Source organism: Argiope bruennichi, chromosome X2 (assembly GCF_947563725.1).
Source record: "Argiope bruennichi chromosome X2, qqArgBrue1.1, whole genome shotgun sequence".
Classification (NCBI taxonomy): domain Eukaryota; kingdom Metazoa; phylum Arthropoda; class Arachnida; order Araneae; family Araneidae; genus Argiope; species Argiope bruennichi.
In genome coordinates this window covers 9,963,696-9,981,514 of record NC_079163.1, presented here as the reverse complement: position 1 = coordinate 9,981,514, position 17,819 = coordinate 9,963,696, and the positions used below count along the sequence as shown (strand labels likewise).

Below are 17,819 nucleotides of genomic sequence, written 5' to 3'. Positions count from 1 at the left end.
TAAAATTATATTGATATGTGTTTTCTTAGCTTATTTGGGCTCTAAAACAGCTTTCATATATCCATGATTATTGAATATGTGAATCATGTAACATTATTGAAAAAAAAAAAGTTTTCTTTACCTCACTAAAATAGATAATTGCTGCTATCATTGAAATAGATAATATTTAGTGTTTATTTAAATTATTCACATGTTTAGATTATGTTTAATTATGTGTATATATGAAAAATAAGATCGAGATAAAACACGGAAATAACTAATTTCTTAAGTTAAAGCTCTTAGGGCAACAGCAAGTAATTTTAGCGCTGTGGTACAACTTAGGTTGGGAGAGGTTTAGAGAAAAAAACTGGCAACTCCTTTCGTCATGGATATTCAATCTGCCATATCAAGGTAAATTATTTACGTTTTTAAAAATAATAAATAGTTGCAATGACTGGCTGAAATTTAAAATTGCTTGGTAGAATTATATCCGTTGTCGATTAGAAGAGATCTGGAATTTAATTATGAGTTGTTGTTTCTTTCTGTAATTAGTTTTCGGCATGATTTGCACCTGTGTCATTGGGATTGGTTCCAACCTGTATCAAAACAAGTGTCTCAGTTAAAGTAGATTATTCCATGATAATTTTGATTGATACACATGACATATTTCTGATTCACAATAATTATGAAAAAACTGAAAATCAGTTTCAGAGAAGAGTAGAGTTAATCAATTTGCTTTTCTGAGAATTGGAAACTTTTTATTTTTGTTGTGATGTGCAAGAACATTTGTTATAAGTTTGTCTATAGATTTTTTAATTTGATTTGAGAACTACTAAATGTAATATTTTTAACATTAATTTCCCCGAAGAAAAGTCAATTTTCAAAGTATGTTTGAATATTTGTATTTGAAATTTAAACTTTGTCTGCTGTGGTTTGATTTTCTGTAATATTTTTTTACTAATAGGGTATACTTTTTTTGCAATTTCTATTAATGCATGCCCTAAATAGTAAGGAATATGGAAAGTTTACCAGAAAAACTTTTGTAAATTATTCTTAAAAGATAGTTGCCTTATTATTGTAGTATTTGGGTTTCTATTCTAAGAATCAGTATAAAATAAGTGCTGTTAAATCCCATCTCAGCTTACTGCATGCAATTATAATAGCAGAATGTGCATGGTAGTTGTTAGTCTGTAAAAACGAAGGAATGGAGGTTTGTTTTCCGGCCTATGCTCCTGAACAAGTTCTTAGCTTTTGCCAGGTTAACAGAAATCAAAACACGAATATCACAAAAAATTTAAAATCTGCCAGAATCAACAAAATGTAAAAAAGAATTTGAGCTTCTTGCAATATATGAACAATTGAAAAGAAAATATTTCTTTTCCAATATTAAGTATTCTTGCTAGTAATTTGCTTCTTTGTTTGCTTTAGTTTTGAATATCTGTTCATACTACAAAAACTAAATAAATAATTAGAATATTTTCATTGTTGAATATATATATATATAATATTTTTCTGTATAATTCTGTTCAATGTGAAGTGAAGACTTGATGTTTAATTTTAAAATTTTCATCTATTTTTAGCATTATAAAAATATATTTAAAAAAAAAGTTTTTTGTATTAATTTATTCATACTCTTGCTAAAGTACTATTGTTTTTGCATATACACACACAATTTTCTCTTTAGTAAATGCACATTTTATCAAAAAGAAAAAAAACAAACATGAACAATGAATTGCTATTAGTTATGATCTTAAATCAAAATTTTTATATTACAACGTTTGTAATATTCCTATGTCAGAACTATTGGAAAGAACCAAATATTTTATGATGCAAGTTTTTTTCTTCTTTTCTCTCAACCATCTTGTTATGAACAACTTATTTTGAAGAGTATTTTAAACTGCATATGCTCTTTGTGATGTTTATTTATAGAAATAGCTTTTGAGGCTAACACCAAAATACCTTATTTTTTTTCAGAGTTCTTTAGTTTAAGAAAACTAATTTCTGCTTTATAATAGATATTTTTTACTACACATTAAACTTAAAATGTTGGTACCCACCTTTCATGCATAGCACAACTTATATTTAAGTTATGCATGTATAAAATGCTGCATTTCTGACTGCATTATAAATGCTTGGACAGTGACATATTTATTTAAAACCATAATTGCTAATTATAAAAAAAAATGAATATTTCTTTTTGTTACTATATATTTCTTTTAATGCATATTTTCAGTATGATCATTGATGCTAGATTTTTAAAAATAAAATTAAAAACACTGCTTTCATTAATAATATGCAAATGGTAGGTATGATTGATAACAAGTAGTCTATGCATGTTGTATCATCTTTACTTTTGTAAGACGTGAAATCAATTCCAATATGAAATCATCTTGATGCATATGACATATTATGTGAATCTAAATCAATATTTGTTAATTTATCTTAGTTTGTATCTAAATGCAGATAGAATATTTTAGAATCCATTATAGTTTTTGTTCATACATTGTAATGTGTGTGTATGATTAAATGATTTGTTAAAATTTTCGTGAAAAACTCTTTTATGACTGCTAAGATAATTCAAATGTCAAAATTCTCAAGTAAAATAAAATTTAACATAAATTTATTAACATGAATATTGGAAAGATATAATGCATATGATTTATTATTTAAGTATGAGCCTGTCTTGTTTATTGAAGATGAATTGTTAGTTATGTTTTAAACACAATAATCAATACACAATGTAATGAAGCTTTATTTAAAGAGATAATTGTGTAATGTTATAGAATTGGTTCTATGACTTTTAAGGTATATAGAAATACATATAAGACCATTCACTAATGAAACAATTGCTTGCAGTCTTCCATGAATTATTAACTTGAATTTTCCTTAGTTGTGGAGAATTAATCAATTCATGTTGCAAGTCAAATATAACTAACAGGTCATCTAAATCTATAATGCAAACTTTGATCTTTTGAGGGGGAAATTGACTCAAAATGATGTTGCTACTGTCAGTTTGATCTGTTTCACATGAGCATGAATTGGCAGTATGTTGTAATAATTATTGGTAATCAGATGAAAAGCTTAAAATTGTTTCAGAAAAACAGTATTAGTCAGAACTTTATTATGTCTGTAATTCACCAGGCTGAAGAATACCTTCGTTTTTTACAATATTGTTTTATGCCCACATTCCTCTATGTATATGAACTGAACTATCCAATTTTTGAGTTTTCAATAAATTAAAGTTTAATTAATGTAAATGTATACCATAATATAATAAAATGCTTAAGAATACAAATTTATAGAAATTATAACTGATGATGTTTTAACACTTTCATAAAAATGCATGGGTGAATGGTTTTTCTTAGTAGCTTTATGTTTTCATACTGGAGAAAAGTAATTAATTATGTATTAATATTAGTAAATACATTGCTGGGGATTAAAACCCATTCATCTTTACTAATAATAAGGATGAATGTGTATGTTGGTACTCTATAGGTTAGAACATTTGACCTACAACCACTAAAATTAGCATTTACATACCTTGAAATGTGGTAGTGTACACCTTGAAAGAACATTTTTGAAATTTTAATTAGAATTTTTATTATTTAAAATGGATTTTAGCATTTTTCAGCAATAATTAACCAAAATATTATTGCATGAAAATAAATTTTACATTGTTTTAAAAACTAAAAAAAGAAGAAAAAATGTCTTTTTAATGATATTAATTTAATAGTTGTGCAAATTTTTCCTGAATTTTGGCAATTTTTTAAAAATAACAATTTTTTCTAACTTCCAATTACAGATTATATTGCTGCTCTGAAATGCAGACTTTTTTTTTAACGTTGTTGAAACCTGAAGAAAAAGGATCCTGTTTAATATCTATATAATTTACAAGATGAATAAAAGAAAGAAAATTGAAATTACAATGCTAAGAAATTTAAAAAATAGATGAATCAGACATTTGTATTTATTATAGTACTATGATGTCACGATGAAGAAAGAAAAATGTATTAGATGAATTAGTAAATGAATTAAAAATATTCCTGTTGATCGTCTTTCTTATGTTCTATAAAACATAAGTAAGACAATTTAAATAACATGGCTTGAATGTCTGACAATTTGATGGAATCATGGACATGAAGTTTTAGGAGAGAGTTGGGAGGAATGGGATAACTTCATTTATGTCTAAATAAAAGATTAGAATCTATTTCTAGTTTTTTCCAGTTGACAGAGCAGCTATAGCCCTTTGCTTGATCATAATTATTATGTCAGCAATATTATTATTTTTGTTTAAAAGCTATAATATTATTTTTGTTTAAATTAGAAAACTCAATTTTTATGCCTTATATTATATTATATTTTTATTATGTGATATGCATTTTAAAAGAAAATTCTGCAGTGGGAAGAATGAGACAATATAAATTTGGGAGGAAACAGGCATGCTCAATTACATTTCAATAAATGGCAAAATATGCTAACAATTGTTTTTAATTTTTAAAAATGTTGTTTAATAAAATTAGTTAAGATGTTATAATGCAGTAGTAAGTTGATTTTAAATTTATTAAAATATATGTTAGTATATATTATTATGTAATATAATATATGTATTTATATTAAATAATATAAAGCAGTAATGTACAACAAAAAGAGTTGAGCTTTCATTAATCAAAACAAAATGCATAAAATAAAATTCCCCCCTTTTTGAAAAATTTACTTTAAAGCATCAGTGTATTTAAATATAATTTGTTATTCTTAATTTTTGCTAACAATTGTATCGTATAAAGTATGAAAACATACTGTAGATCATTCTATATCATTTCACATTAAAAAAAAAAATATTTTCTACCTAAAGGAAAACTATATTGTAAATATAATAATCAATATGATATGAAGCAAAGAAAAAATGAGGTTAAATTATGAAAGTTATTTATTAAAGCTTTTATCACTTTAAATTAAAAAGCATTACTAATTTTGCATTTTTTAAATATAAAAATGTCATGAATATGGAAGAAAAAGTATCCAGTAAGGGGAAAATATATTTAATAATAACATATTGCTATCAGTGGAAAAATTTGAATATATTTATTCAATATTTATTCCACTGATATTTTTCGAGATGTGGCAAAACCAATGACCCAAATGGCCATGTCAAAGAGCCTTGAGGACATGCCAAACAAGAGTTCAAAATCAATTCTTGTTTGCCATGTCCAAAACTATAAACCACTGAATAAAAAGTATATGAAAATATAGTGTTTATTAATTTTAATTTTCTCAGACTTTGTTCAATTCCTCCCTTATGTAAGGGAGATGTAGGACAAAAATGTTACAATTTTTTTATCATGCAAATAAAAGCGAATAGTTTGTATTTTGCTGCTCTTGTATTTTTTAAGAAGATACTGTTAGATTTTTACAAACTCCACCAATAATCCCAATGAACCAGTTGGTCCCCAAAGGTGAGAAATGTTAAATATTTTTAATGTAAAAACTATTTTGTGTAAATTATCAAAATATGCAAATTCTTTTTATTATTTTAAACATTGTTTTTCATTAAAATTAAAATATTAGTTGAATCAGATTTTTTTTAAAAATGCTAATGGCTGATTTTATCCATGATTTATAAAATTTACTATATTTTGCAATTTTTTTTAATCAAATGCTGAAGTATAAAAGAATCTTTGTTTTAGAGATTAACTTAAGTTTGGTACTAAGCAAGATCAATTAAAGCAATTTCAAGAGACATTAAAATAAAAGAGAAGTTAAAAAATATATCGTTAAAGTAGTTCAAAGTGTAAAAATAATTTTTAGTTTCTAATTAATTGAATGTTTAATGAATATTTACACCAACAGTATTCTTTCTGTCTTATATAATAAGTGTGCACAATTTTTTGTTTTTGTTTTTTGGTTTAATTATTTAAGAGGAGATATGGGACATATATAGGATCAATGAGGGTAATTGTGAGCAGCAATTGCATTATATACCAGTGAGCCTTAGCAAACTGAGAAATGTCTACTTTCTTTAAATCACTCTAGTGGACAACATTAAGTGAGAGTTTTTAACATTGATTTACTTTAGTTGTAACCATGTTAAAAAAAAATGAAAACCAAAATTCTGATAAGCGTCATTATTCATTTTTTCAGTTATTTTCAAAATAAGTTGCTAGACTATACATTTCTTGGATTTAATTTTCATATTTCGGTTTTCTTTTGAGAAATGGATTACTGTTCTCAGTTATCCCTGACAGTTTTCTTCAGAGGGTAATAGAGTAACTAAGGACGATTTTTATATAGGATTTTGATGTAATAAAAACCTGTATTTTTCATGCATTTGGAATGATTTGTTATATGATATGAAGTTATATTAAGTTTAAGAACAGGATAGCATCCTGTCAGAAATATTTATTTTATGCAAAATTAATGAATGATATTTTTAAAAAATCTACCAAGTGATCTACAGACATAATACTTTTCACATGTGAAGATTGGCTGTTTATAATTTGATCTCGATTGACCTTGAGTATACATGAAAATTAAGCCTAAAGCGGGGGGGGGGGGACAGATGATGCTGAAAGAAGAATCTGACAATGATGATTTTAATTTATTTTGATAAATGACAGAGAAAGTTACATATCAAATCTTCCTAGGTTGATTTTTTAACAAATATTTATTTTTTTATCTATTATGCTAAAAATACCATGTCGGTATAATCAGTCAAATAGAAGAGATGATCATTGTTCATTCATCTGAAGGATTGATGTTGTCAGTGGTCAGTTGAATGTGACGTGTTTGTAGGGTACCAATTTGTCTAAATCAAAATTTGTTTTGGTGGTTAATGATAGTTTATGATTGCTGAGAGTTACATAAAATTAATTCTAACATATCTTCATGCTGAGTAAATTTTTTTCTAAATGTCAGAGAAAAATTAGTTGAATCGGAGAGTAAGCATAATATTTGAAATGGGAATATTTTCTACTACTAAACTGAACTACCAATCCTTGTTCATTTTAAAATAAGTTCTAAATCTTGTATATTGCCTTCTTGTATCTCGTAATATTCAATCACATCTGTATATAACGGTTTGTTTCATGACAAAATTGGGAATAGAGTGATTGCAAATTACTCCAAATTAATGATATTAAATAGTTATGAGAGTATATTCCATGAAATAAAATGGATTTTTATTTCAAAAAATATGAAAAAAAGAAAGAAAAAAACGTTAGGAATGGTTAGTAAAATAAATTCTGAGGCATTAATCAGTAGTTTCTTATTGTTTCAAATATATTCTCTTCAAATCAGTTTGTTACTAGGCCAAGAAACCAAAATACATGTTTCCAACCACCCCATGTTTTCTGGCGTAATTGGGAACAAACCTTAGTAATTAGAGATACTGTTGTAATTAAGACTGCTTAATTAATAAACTTAATTTGAAAACAAATGCATTGCTTAATAAGACCTTGAGTACATGATTATGTACTTGCATAAATTATAAGCTTCTTTTCTTTTTATAAATTAAAGAGAGTGACAACTTCTGCTAAATTTATTCCTAACTACTCTTACTGACCCTATCTAGTCACAACTTTATAGTTCAGTCTGTATTAATTTTACAAGCCACTCAATTTTTTTCTTCTGTTTACCTTTTGAGATGAAATTGAAAAAAAAAAAAAATTGTAATTCTTGAAACCTATACATAATAATTAATACTTAGAAGAAATCTAATGTTTCCTCTTTTCTAAGCTCAATTTTCAGGCAGATTTACAAAATCTTGCAATTGTGATAAACAGAAAAAAAAGGAAGTAATAAATTTCAGAATATTTTTAACATAGCAATTAAAGCAATTATTTTTTTTTCTTGAATTCCCTTTTTTATTTTTTAAAGAATTCTTCTTTAAATTCTCCATTTTTGACAGAAATTTTTCTGAAAGTTATTAAATTTTGTTAAATAATAAAAAATGAGTCAATTAGTTGTTTGTTCATATGTATGCATAGTGATTTAATGATTTAATTTGCAAACCACATTAAAATGTTTTTAGAACTACAACTGTGCATTGTCCTTATATTCATCATTTAAATCGAGTTTTATTCATCTAGAGGAGCTGGGTTCTTTGCCTCTGCCATACATCAACCATTGTATCCAAATATTCATTGGAATATCATATTTAAATTATTATTAGCATTTCTTCATTAATGTATTATTTCTAATTAATATGGAAGTGTTTAGCAATTTCACTCAAAAGATGATCAGTAATTGTAGAATTTATTCTTTGAACTTCATTTTTCATGGTTATAATTATTTGTGTACTCATTTCTTCTGCATGAAACTATATATTATTTGTAATGATATTTCAATCTAATTTAATTCTCAATTTCCTAATTTTTTTCTAAATTTAGCCCATATTAACTTGATACTAAAATGTTCCTTTATCTCCTGATCCAATTCTTACCTTTTTATTTAATTAATGGTACACACACTTTATAACTTTACTCTAGCATTTTCTCCGAGTGAAGGGATAAAAATCTTTAATGCTTACCAAATTCTTTTAAAGATACCTAGATATCCCTATCCTAAATCGACGCGTGTCAAAGAAATCCATATCAAAATTTCTTTTTAAAAACCATTGAAGAGAGAATTTCACTCTCTCTTTTGCACTTGTGTTGTGATATATGTAGACTGATGTATTTCTTGCCACTTATTCTTGTACATAAATTATACCTCCCAGGAGGGAATAAAGGGAAGTTTTAAAATTTTTAAATGCTTTTTCTATTCAACTATGCAATTGCTAAAAAATATGTTTACATATCTACAAAGTAGAGTTGAAAAGAAGTTAAGCGGAAATTTCATTGCCAGAAAATTATCTTCTGTTTATAATAATATTTTCATCAGTTGCATAAATTCAGTTTATTTTTTTAAGGTTCATAATTATAAATTTTTGAATATCTAAATGCTCCAAAATATTGAATTTCATAATTATTTTATTATCAAATTATAAATTGCTAATAAATCAAATGATTTATTAGCAAATTATGATTTCAAATGGTTTTTATCAGACAAATTCAAGCATTGTATTCAAAGTGTGTATATAATGCATGAATTAAATTATATGATTTGTTTTACAAAGCATTTTGCATGGTGACACAAGGCAAAGGGGATGATATATCAGCAGGAATAGTTTTAGAGTCCACTGGAGAGGGGGTCATATTTTGACTGATACATGGAGACATAATATACTTGATGAAAGGTCATGATGATAGGTAGGCTGTAATGATAAGCCTTTCAAATTCTTCCCAGATCTTTATATATCTTCTAGTTTAATAATCTATTACATGAACAGGAAATAAAAATATTGTTGAAATCTGTACAGAACTTTTCTTTTGTATAGATTTTGTTTGCAATTGTGCATATTTCAAAAGAACTAATTACTTTACTTCCTTTCATGAAGTTAACTTTTAATCACGTAATTCTGTTTCATTCCAGTTATTTTAAATTTAATTCGGGCTCAAACAGGACTTAGGAATAGGATCGGACAGTAAATTATAACTCGATCAGTTGCAATAACAGGGATTATTTGTATATCTGGGCAACTATTTTAAAGTAAACTTTTCCTTACTGTATTCATTCATCACAAAGATGTGCATGTAAGAATATTAGAGTATTTGTGATATATTTAAATTTTAGAAAAGTATTTCATTTAAGTATTTGTAAATAGATAGTTTTTAAATTTACATCCATTCTCAGATATCCACTAGTACAGTTCATAAATCTTTAAATCAGCTTTTTAAATTAAATATGATATTGGAAAATGTGATAAACCAGCCCATAGCTATAGAAAGTCCCAATAATATTAATTCAGCTGAAATTCAGCTTTTTGAATATAATTTATCAAACTTTTCTACTATTTAATGTAATTCTAATTTTCTTGACTTGCTACTGTGCACTTCTAAGATCAAGAGATTTTAAAAAATTTGTTCTGAACCATGGTCATCCTCATATAATTTTTAATGATTCATAAAGTATAAAAAGCTCTTCCATATGTACTTGGTAATTCTGGTAGAATGAATGCAATTTTTATTAATCTATTCATTTTATAAAATGTGTCAGAAACCTGAGGAATGCACTATTGTGTTTTAATAATGTTTTTGGTCTAGATGATCTTGCTTCTTTGCAAAAACCTGATTCATGTTCTCTAGTTCAATTTTTAAAATATGTGATTCACTAAGATACAATTGCCCAAAAGCAACAATATCTTCTGTCTTAAACAATGTTGCTGACAATGGTTTTATGCCGAGCACTGTCCAGGATTCAGTTATTCATGTGCACACAGTAAATTTTATACTGTCTGTGGTGAAATAAAAAAATGGTGCCAATAGAACAAAAAAATTATTAAAAACATTTCTTGAAAATATTTTTTTCTCTCTCTCTCTCGCGCTCTTTTTTTTTTTTTTTTTTTTTTTTCGTGTGCAGCATCCCTGACGGAGAAAATGGCTTGTCCCCTCCCAGAACTTCCATTGGTGTCATCAAACCACCCTTATATATGAGCCACATGAAGTGTTGAGAAAGAAAAATAATAATACCTTTATTTCATTTTTTAAGATATAATATAAGTGGACATGTTCCCCCCCCCCTTCTAGCTGTCATTTATACTTGTTTCCCAAAGCATTTTGAATAGAACAATGTTGTTACTGTGATTCAGATTTAAAAGGAAGCTTATGTTATTTCTTTTAAAATACTTTTTTTTTGTAGTTTTCCCTTGCATTTTTGGATCAGATACTTAATCATTAATAAATATTATAAAAATGGAATGGTAACTATTGTAGTTATTTAAAAGTTTTTCAAAAATGATTTAAAGTAAAATGTAGAATAATTTCCTATTGAAATAGTAAATGTTATAATAAGATGGATTATCAGTGCTAATGTTACTTTTGTCATCTTGTCATAATTCAAACTTTACAGATAAATTATTATTCCTGATAATCCTTTTATTTCAATGTAGCTTTTATGTGTCTTAAGGACATTCAGTTCACTTCAGTTTTTTTAATTTAAATTATATTTTTTTCATAATAATATTTTCAAGCATATAACTTTTCTTGATGTATCATAAAATATAATTGAGAAGTGTTAATCATCATAGTTTTCAAAATTCTAGAGACTCTGATATTCTTGAACATCTCTCATTATTTAAGAAACTTTTTTTTATTAATATCATATATTTTTGTAATTGAAAACTTTAAGCTTTGATTTCATTTACTGTTTTGAATTTTTATGATTGCAACATTGCATTATCAAAACAGTTCAGACTATTAGATTGCTGCTGAAATGCAAAACTATCCAAAATAATTTAAGATAAATAACAATATTTGTATAATAAAAAACTATCTATAAATAAGTTGCTCCTTACTGCATTAAGTATTTTCATCTAATTTTCTTTGTGCATTAACTTTAAATGTCCCCCCCCCTTTTTTTTCTTTTACCATTTTGAATTTTTTTGAGAATGTAACAAGATTTTGAAGCAAAAAGGCAATTGTTTGAGATGTTAGACATGTAACTAATGCAATCAGTTTCAAATTTTGTCATAATTGTGTAAGTATTATTATCATTATAATACTTATTAGCATTCTTATAAAGGAAGTATAAAAAAAACTTGCTTCAACTTTTTAATGAAATTTGTTAATGATTAATTTGTCACTCTTAACTATTCATAAATTGATAACATGCAAGCACAATGAGCTAGATGGCTGAGCACCAGAAATGTTAATCAGAAATGCAGTAAGCTGGATAAATGAAATTTGGTATATGTGCTTGATATCAAAATTATTAATGTGTATGAAATACTAGATCCAATCAATCAAAGGACTCGGTTCTCAATTTTTATTAGTATACAGTGAAAATAAATACCAATCATGCCATATTATGGAGTATTTGAAAAGTGAAGGAAAGAATACTCTCACTGGTTTAAAAATAAAGTTAAAAAGTGTTTTTTAGAGAATTTTTGAATAAGTTAAAATGAATCAAGATATGGCTTTTTTTCTTTTGGCTATTTAAATTTAAATACTTCTGATTTCCGATTCTTAACACTTGTAGTTATAGAATATAATTGTATGTTTATGTCTGATTGTATGTTTAATATTTCCAAATGGAAAATCCAAAACACATCCATATATACACACAAAACTTTTAAAATTGATATAAATATTAATAAACCAAAAAAAAAAAAAAAAAAAGAACAGAACAGAACTTCTATGCTGTGCTGTGGCTTTGTTTGACATTCATAAATGTGCGATTTGAGAAACATGCTAATATTTTAAATAAAAATATTAAAATAAATTTTATCATTGATATTATTATTAGAATCATTTTCTTTTGTTTTTTTTAATGCTAGCTTATATATAGATATATATCTTAACAATCATTATTTGGTGACTGGCATCAACTAATTAAAATCAACAAGAGTTTACAGAATGAAATTTATAATGTTTATTAGTAGTCATGAAAAAATATTTTGATTTCATTTTGAATTATTATCTATCTATAAAGAAGGAAAAGAATTTATTATAATTATGTGCATTTTTTAATTTAACATGTTCATCTGTTATCTTTATTTTACCATAATAATATTTATTTTTAATATTTGGGATTTACACAAAATTAGTTTCAATTTGATTTTGCCTATGTATGCAGAGAATAATTCTATATTTTTATTATGATGTTAAAATCATTATATAATTTTGATTATGTTGCCTGTTTGATTTCTAATGGTGGGCAATTTAAATTTTAGATATTGGTTGATGGTTTTAAATTTTCCCTGCAAAAATTGAAAGTTTTTGTTGTGCAGAATGTGTTTTTTAGCAATAAATTGCTTCAATAAGTGGAATAAATTCATTATTATTATTTTTAAATAGTGATGAATGCAATTCAATGATATTAAAACTTCAAAGAAGAAAGTTAATTTTCAGACAAACCAAATTATGTAAAAGGAGTCCTAGTATATTTGATTCACAAAACACATTCTCTTTACAATTGTATTAAAAAAATATATATCTTTTTGTCTTCAAGCCTGAGCTAATAAAATTTCTCTAGTCAATATTCTTATATAAAACTTTTTAGAGTCATGTTTATTTTTTATTCAATATTAGTTAAGCTGATAATTTTCTGTTCTGCAAATTTTGGCAATTACTATTGTGAAAGATGTATGTATGCTTGTTGAAACTTTGTTAATGATGTTTATGGAATTAGAATGCATCTAGTTTCATTCTCATAAATGAAGGAATTTATTATGTAATTAGTTTTATCTATAATAATTAGTTTTAGATCTTTTTTTTAACCAATCATCAACATTTTGAATTCCCCCCCCCCCCAATTTTTTTATTTTAAATTATTTTATAAAAAATGTTTTTTCTCTTTAAAATGTGGTATCTCTGAAGAGTTCCAAAAAATCTTAAAATAATGTATTTATGATTATTAAAGATAGAATTAAATAAAGGATGGACTTTAGTAGAAAATATTTTTGATTTTTTTTTTTGTAAGGTAGGTATTGTTTTTATTAGTGTATAGATTTGTAGTTATTCTTACTCAGTTCTTCATCAATTCAAGATACATGAATAAATCTTAAGAAACAAAACTTTAATGATTAGAATTGTAAGAATATAACATAAAAAGTTGAACATTCCATTGAAAAAGATTGTGAAACCAGTAACTTTTTCCTTTATTTCTTTAAAAAAATATATTTTGAACGATTAAATGAATTAAAGTGGATAACAACTGATGGAATTTGCTAAGCATATATATATATATATATATATATATATATATCACATAGTTAAGACATGTTAAGTTTTGATTTCCACTTAGTTAATAATTTTTTCTATAGTCAACATAAGGGAGAAGAATTTGGTTTATCACTATTGAGACTAACCAGATTTTTCAGCATACCTATTATAGATACATAACAACTTAGAATGCAGATAACATACTGACTACTTGAAATAGTGTACTAAAACTGTTTCTATATTTTGAAAAAATGTAATATTGGATTTCAGTGTTTGAATGGAAATTGAATTCATTTATCAATTTCTGCTTCAGGCATTAATTTAATAAAGATAGGGAAAAAATGTATAAATGTTTAAAAAAATAGAGTATATTTAATTATTCATTTGAAAGTCACTAGTTTATTTACTCATATTTGATGTCACGGAACCAAAAAAAAACATTACCATGTAATTTGATAATTCATATGTGTTGGGGAGGAGAATCCAAAAGTTTGAATTATGAAAAATTTAGTCAAGAAAATTACAGAAAGAAACAATTTTAAAATTCAAAATGGCATTATAGGTTTATTTTAAATAGCAGCTGTGGTAAATTATACATAATAAATGAACATTAATTAATTGAAATAATATTAAAAATGTCTCTTTAAAAGCAAGTAATTTTATTATACAAGTAGTATAATAGCACTTTAAATACAACTACTATACAAGATTTCAAAATAAACTATTCAATTTGCATCTAATAGGTTTAAAATTTTAAGATATATGAAACTTTTACATTTTTTTTAAATTCAGTAAATGACCTTTCTGAGTAATTCATAGATGTGTCATACTTTTATCTTTGGATGAAAAACATAAATCTTTTAATAAATTTATTTGACCTTATAATTTTAAAAGAATAAATTTTTCAAATTCTGAAAACATGAAATTAAAGTTAATAAATTCTGAAACAAAAATGGTTCTTTATTAATAACATATAGTAGAATGTATACAACAATACTGTATATTTGGATTTTTTTACTTTTCTTTTCATATTTATTGCATAGACATTATCACAGTCCATCAAAGGACTTTGTTGCTGTTGTTTTTATTACAATCCCTAAAAAGTAATGCTTGATTTTGTATTAGAGAATACATGGTCTGTTTTGGGTCTGTTGACAAGGTACTAAATCTTTTGAAGATTAAAGGCCTTACATTAGTATGATGTTTAAGTGTGAAAAAAAAGATGTTAGTTTAGAGTTTTAATCATGTTTTATAACTCAAAATTTAGATTAATTCATTATAGTTCTTGACATAACTTTAAAATGGAAAATATATATAACAGATCGTAGAAAATCCATATTTAATTAAATGGCAGTCAAAAACACTGAAAAATGTAGGAATTGTAGTTGTATTTCTTTGATGGGAATATACTTTATAGTGATATATAATTTAACCAAGTAAAAAAAATTTTGCAGGTTGAATGCTTACACTAACATGCCAACTCCAATGAGGCTTCGAGACTTAATTCGGCAGATACGTGCTGCTCGAACTGCTGCTGATGAACGAGCTGTTGTGCAAAAAGAGTGTGCATACATACGCTCTTTGTTCCGAGAAGAGGATAATACTTGGAGATGTAGAAATGTTGCAAAATTATTGTACATACACATGCTTGGGTATCAAGCACATTTTGGGCAGGTAAGTATTCTTTTTAATGTGTTTAAATCTTGAAAATTTAAGAAATTGTTACAACTTTAATTACCAATTAATTTTGATATGTATTTTGTGTATGTAATATTTTTTGTACAGTACAAGAAGTGGGGCCTAAACATCATCCCCTCCCCGACATTTTACTGACATTCAATATCTGTATCACAAACACAACCTTTTTATGCAAATTAAAACACACTGCACATTAAATAATATTCCAGTTGGTCTAGGCAAAACACTCGCTTGTGAAATGGCTCATTTTTATTCTTCATTTTGGGGTTTTACTTTCTTGTTTATATTTTTCAATCTCTAGCTGATTTGCTAATTCTGCTTCTTTTAAAATGCTTTTGATAAGATTATGCACAAACTCAGAATCCTTTATATACACACAACTAGATTCTATTTCTTCAAATTCACTACTGTAGCATTGTCTGGAATTGTTAAATTCATTTCTTCTGCTATCTTAATAAGCACACTCTTCTTAAATTTCAACTTAACAGCCATTATCGATTTTATGCCCTTTACAAGAAATTACATGTATAACAGTACAATCTAAAATAGACAAATGATATTAACCATTACTATACAATGATATTAACCATACCATTACTATTTCTCAAAAAACTCACATATGAGAACAATTAACACAACACACCAAAAGCAATTCACAAAGTGAAAACAATCCACTGTAAACTGAAACTACCTATACAACGAATATCAAAAGTTACAAGCGAAACGAATTAATGCTACAAAATGAAAACAGCTCACAAGCAAAAGTACTTAACATTATAACTCACTTTAGATAAACCAATACAACACTGATTTAATACTAATTTTCACCTAAAATTAAAATTTAAGCAGCAGTTCCACTCACTGCCACATGGGTTTACTTCATTACCTCATTCAACATTACTTAAACACCATTAGAAGATTTTTCATATTTATATGCCACGGCTCTTTAGGACCAAAAAATGGTTATTACCAACACTACTGACTCTATATCAGTATCTTCACACATACTCAGAAAAGGAACATACCTCACAATCACTGCAGACACAAGAACATCTTCGACTTCAATGTATTAATTGTTTCAATGAATGGAGAGTTTACATATCAACAACGCCATTGTCGTTAATAGGAGTTAAATACAGGTAAAAAAATACACAAATTGGTACCAATCAACGAAAAATGATATTTCTTTTATTCTTATTAAAATGAAGCCTCTTTAGTATGTTATGCATTATTCTTATTATTATGTCCTTTGGAACAGTCTCTTGAATAACCTATTAAACAAGATTTGATTATATTGAAGTAAAATGCAATTCATTACAATGCATAGTTACATTAGTAGAAAACATAAAAGTCCATTGTGGTAAAATTTTGACTACAAGCCATAAGTTTTCAATCATTGCAACTTTTTTTCTTTAACTGTCCTATTCTTTTGAAAACTGTTATTTTTTGGAACAAATTTTACTAAATATTCTTTTATTTAAAAAATTCTTTTAGATCTGGTACTTGAAATGAAATAAAAAAAAGTTTTACAGCACTTTTTTTCGTTTTTTAAAACTTTTTACTTATTCTGTTTTTATAATATACACAATTATTTTGATTTCATAGCAAAATTCCTTTTACTGTTTATATATAATTGTTTGTCCTGCCTGAGAAAGCTTTACAGAGCCTAAACCACTGGAGTTAGTAATATGTAATTTGGCAGGAAGTTTCTTGGGTAATAGAGATCCACAAAGGATGAATTTTTCAAAAATTTAATTAGAATTTTAGTTAAAAAATAAACAAATTTAACAGGGAACATCAAAGCATATTATTGCACAAAAATTTTTTTACGTCATCTTATAAGTAAATAAAAAAATCATTTTTAATTATGCTAATTTTTTTTTGGATGGATTTTTTTTCCCTCTTCAGTTTTATTTATTTATTTATTTTTTAAATTTTGACACAATTTGTAACAATGATTTTATTGCAATGAAATTCAAAACTGTTTCATCAAATCTTTGACTCACTTGATTTTACTACTGTTAATTTCATGATAAAAAAAAATCCATTTGTTGGATTTCAATAAGATTCTTCATTTGATGAGTGATGAACAGATATTATGGATTAGAAAAATACTTTTTAAAAACCTAGGAACTGACATTTTTTATTTTCATTTTGTGTCTAATTACAGAGTTTGGCCTCTTTTCAACTTGGTGAATTTTTTCCCATTTTTATTGTTAAATCATTTTCATTTCTTGGTAAAATATTTAATAATGTGTTTTTCTGCAATTTTTTAAAAGCTTAAGTATGAAATTTTTATGATTTTTGCATCTGAGTTAAACAGCAGACTTTTATTTTAAATTTTGGGATTGTTAAATGTTGAAAAACGGTCCTTTGCTTACAAAC

The 17,819-nt window shown here is 25.8% G+C and overlaps 1 protein-coding gene across 3 annotated transcripts in view; it reads left to right on the top strand.

Annotated features, from left to right (window-relative positions):
• Positions 1 to 276: 276 nt before the first annotated feature.
• Positions 277 to 17,819, top strand: part of LOC129960439 (AP-1 complex subunit gamma-1-like) — a 63,204-nt gene continuing 45,661 nt past the window's right edge. For all 3 annotated transcript variants that reach the window (XM_056073873.1, XM_056073872.1, XM_056073871.1), the window contains exons 1-2: positions 277 to 390; positions 15,191 to 15,410. In XM_056073873.1, the coding sequence (XP_055929848.1) occupies positions 365 to 390; positions 15,191 to 15,410 (246 nt within the window). In that variant the 5' untranslated portion in view covers positions 277 to 364. The remainder of the gene's footprint in view (positions 391 to 15,190; positions 15,411 to 17,819) is intronic.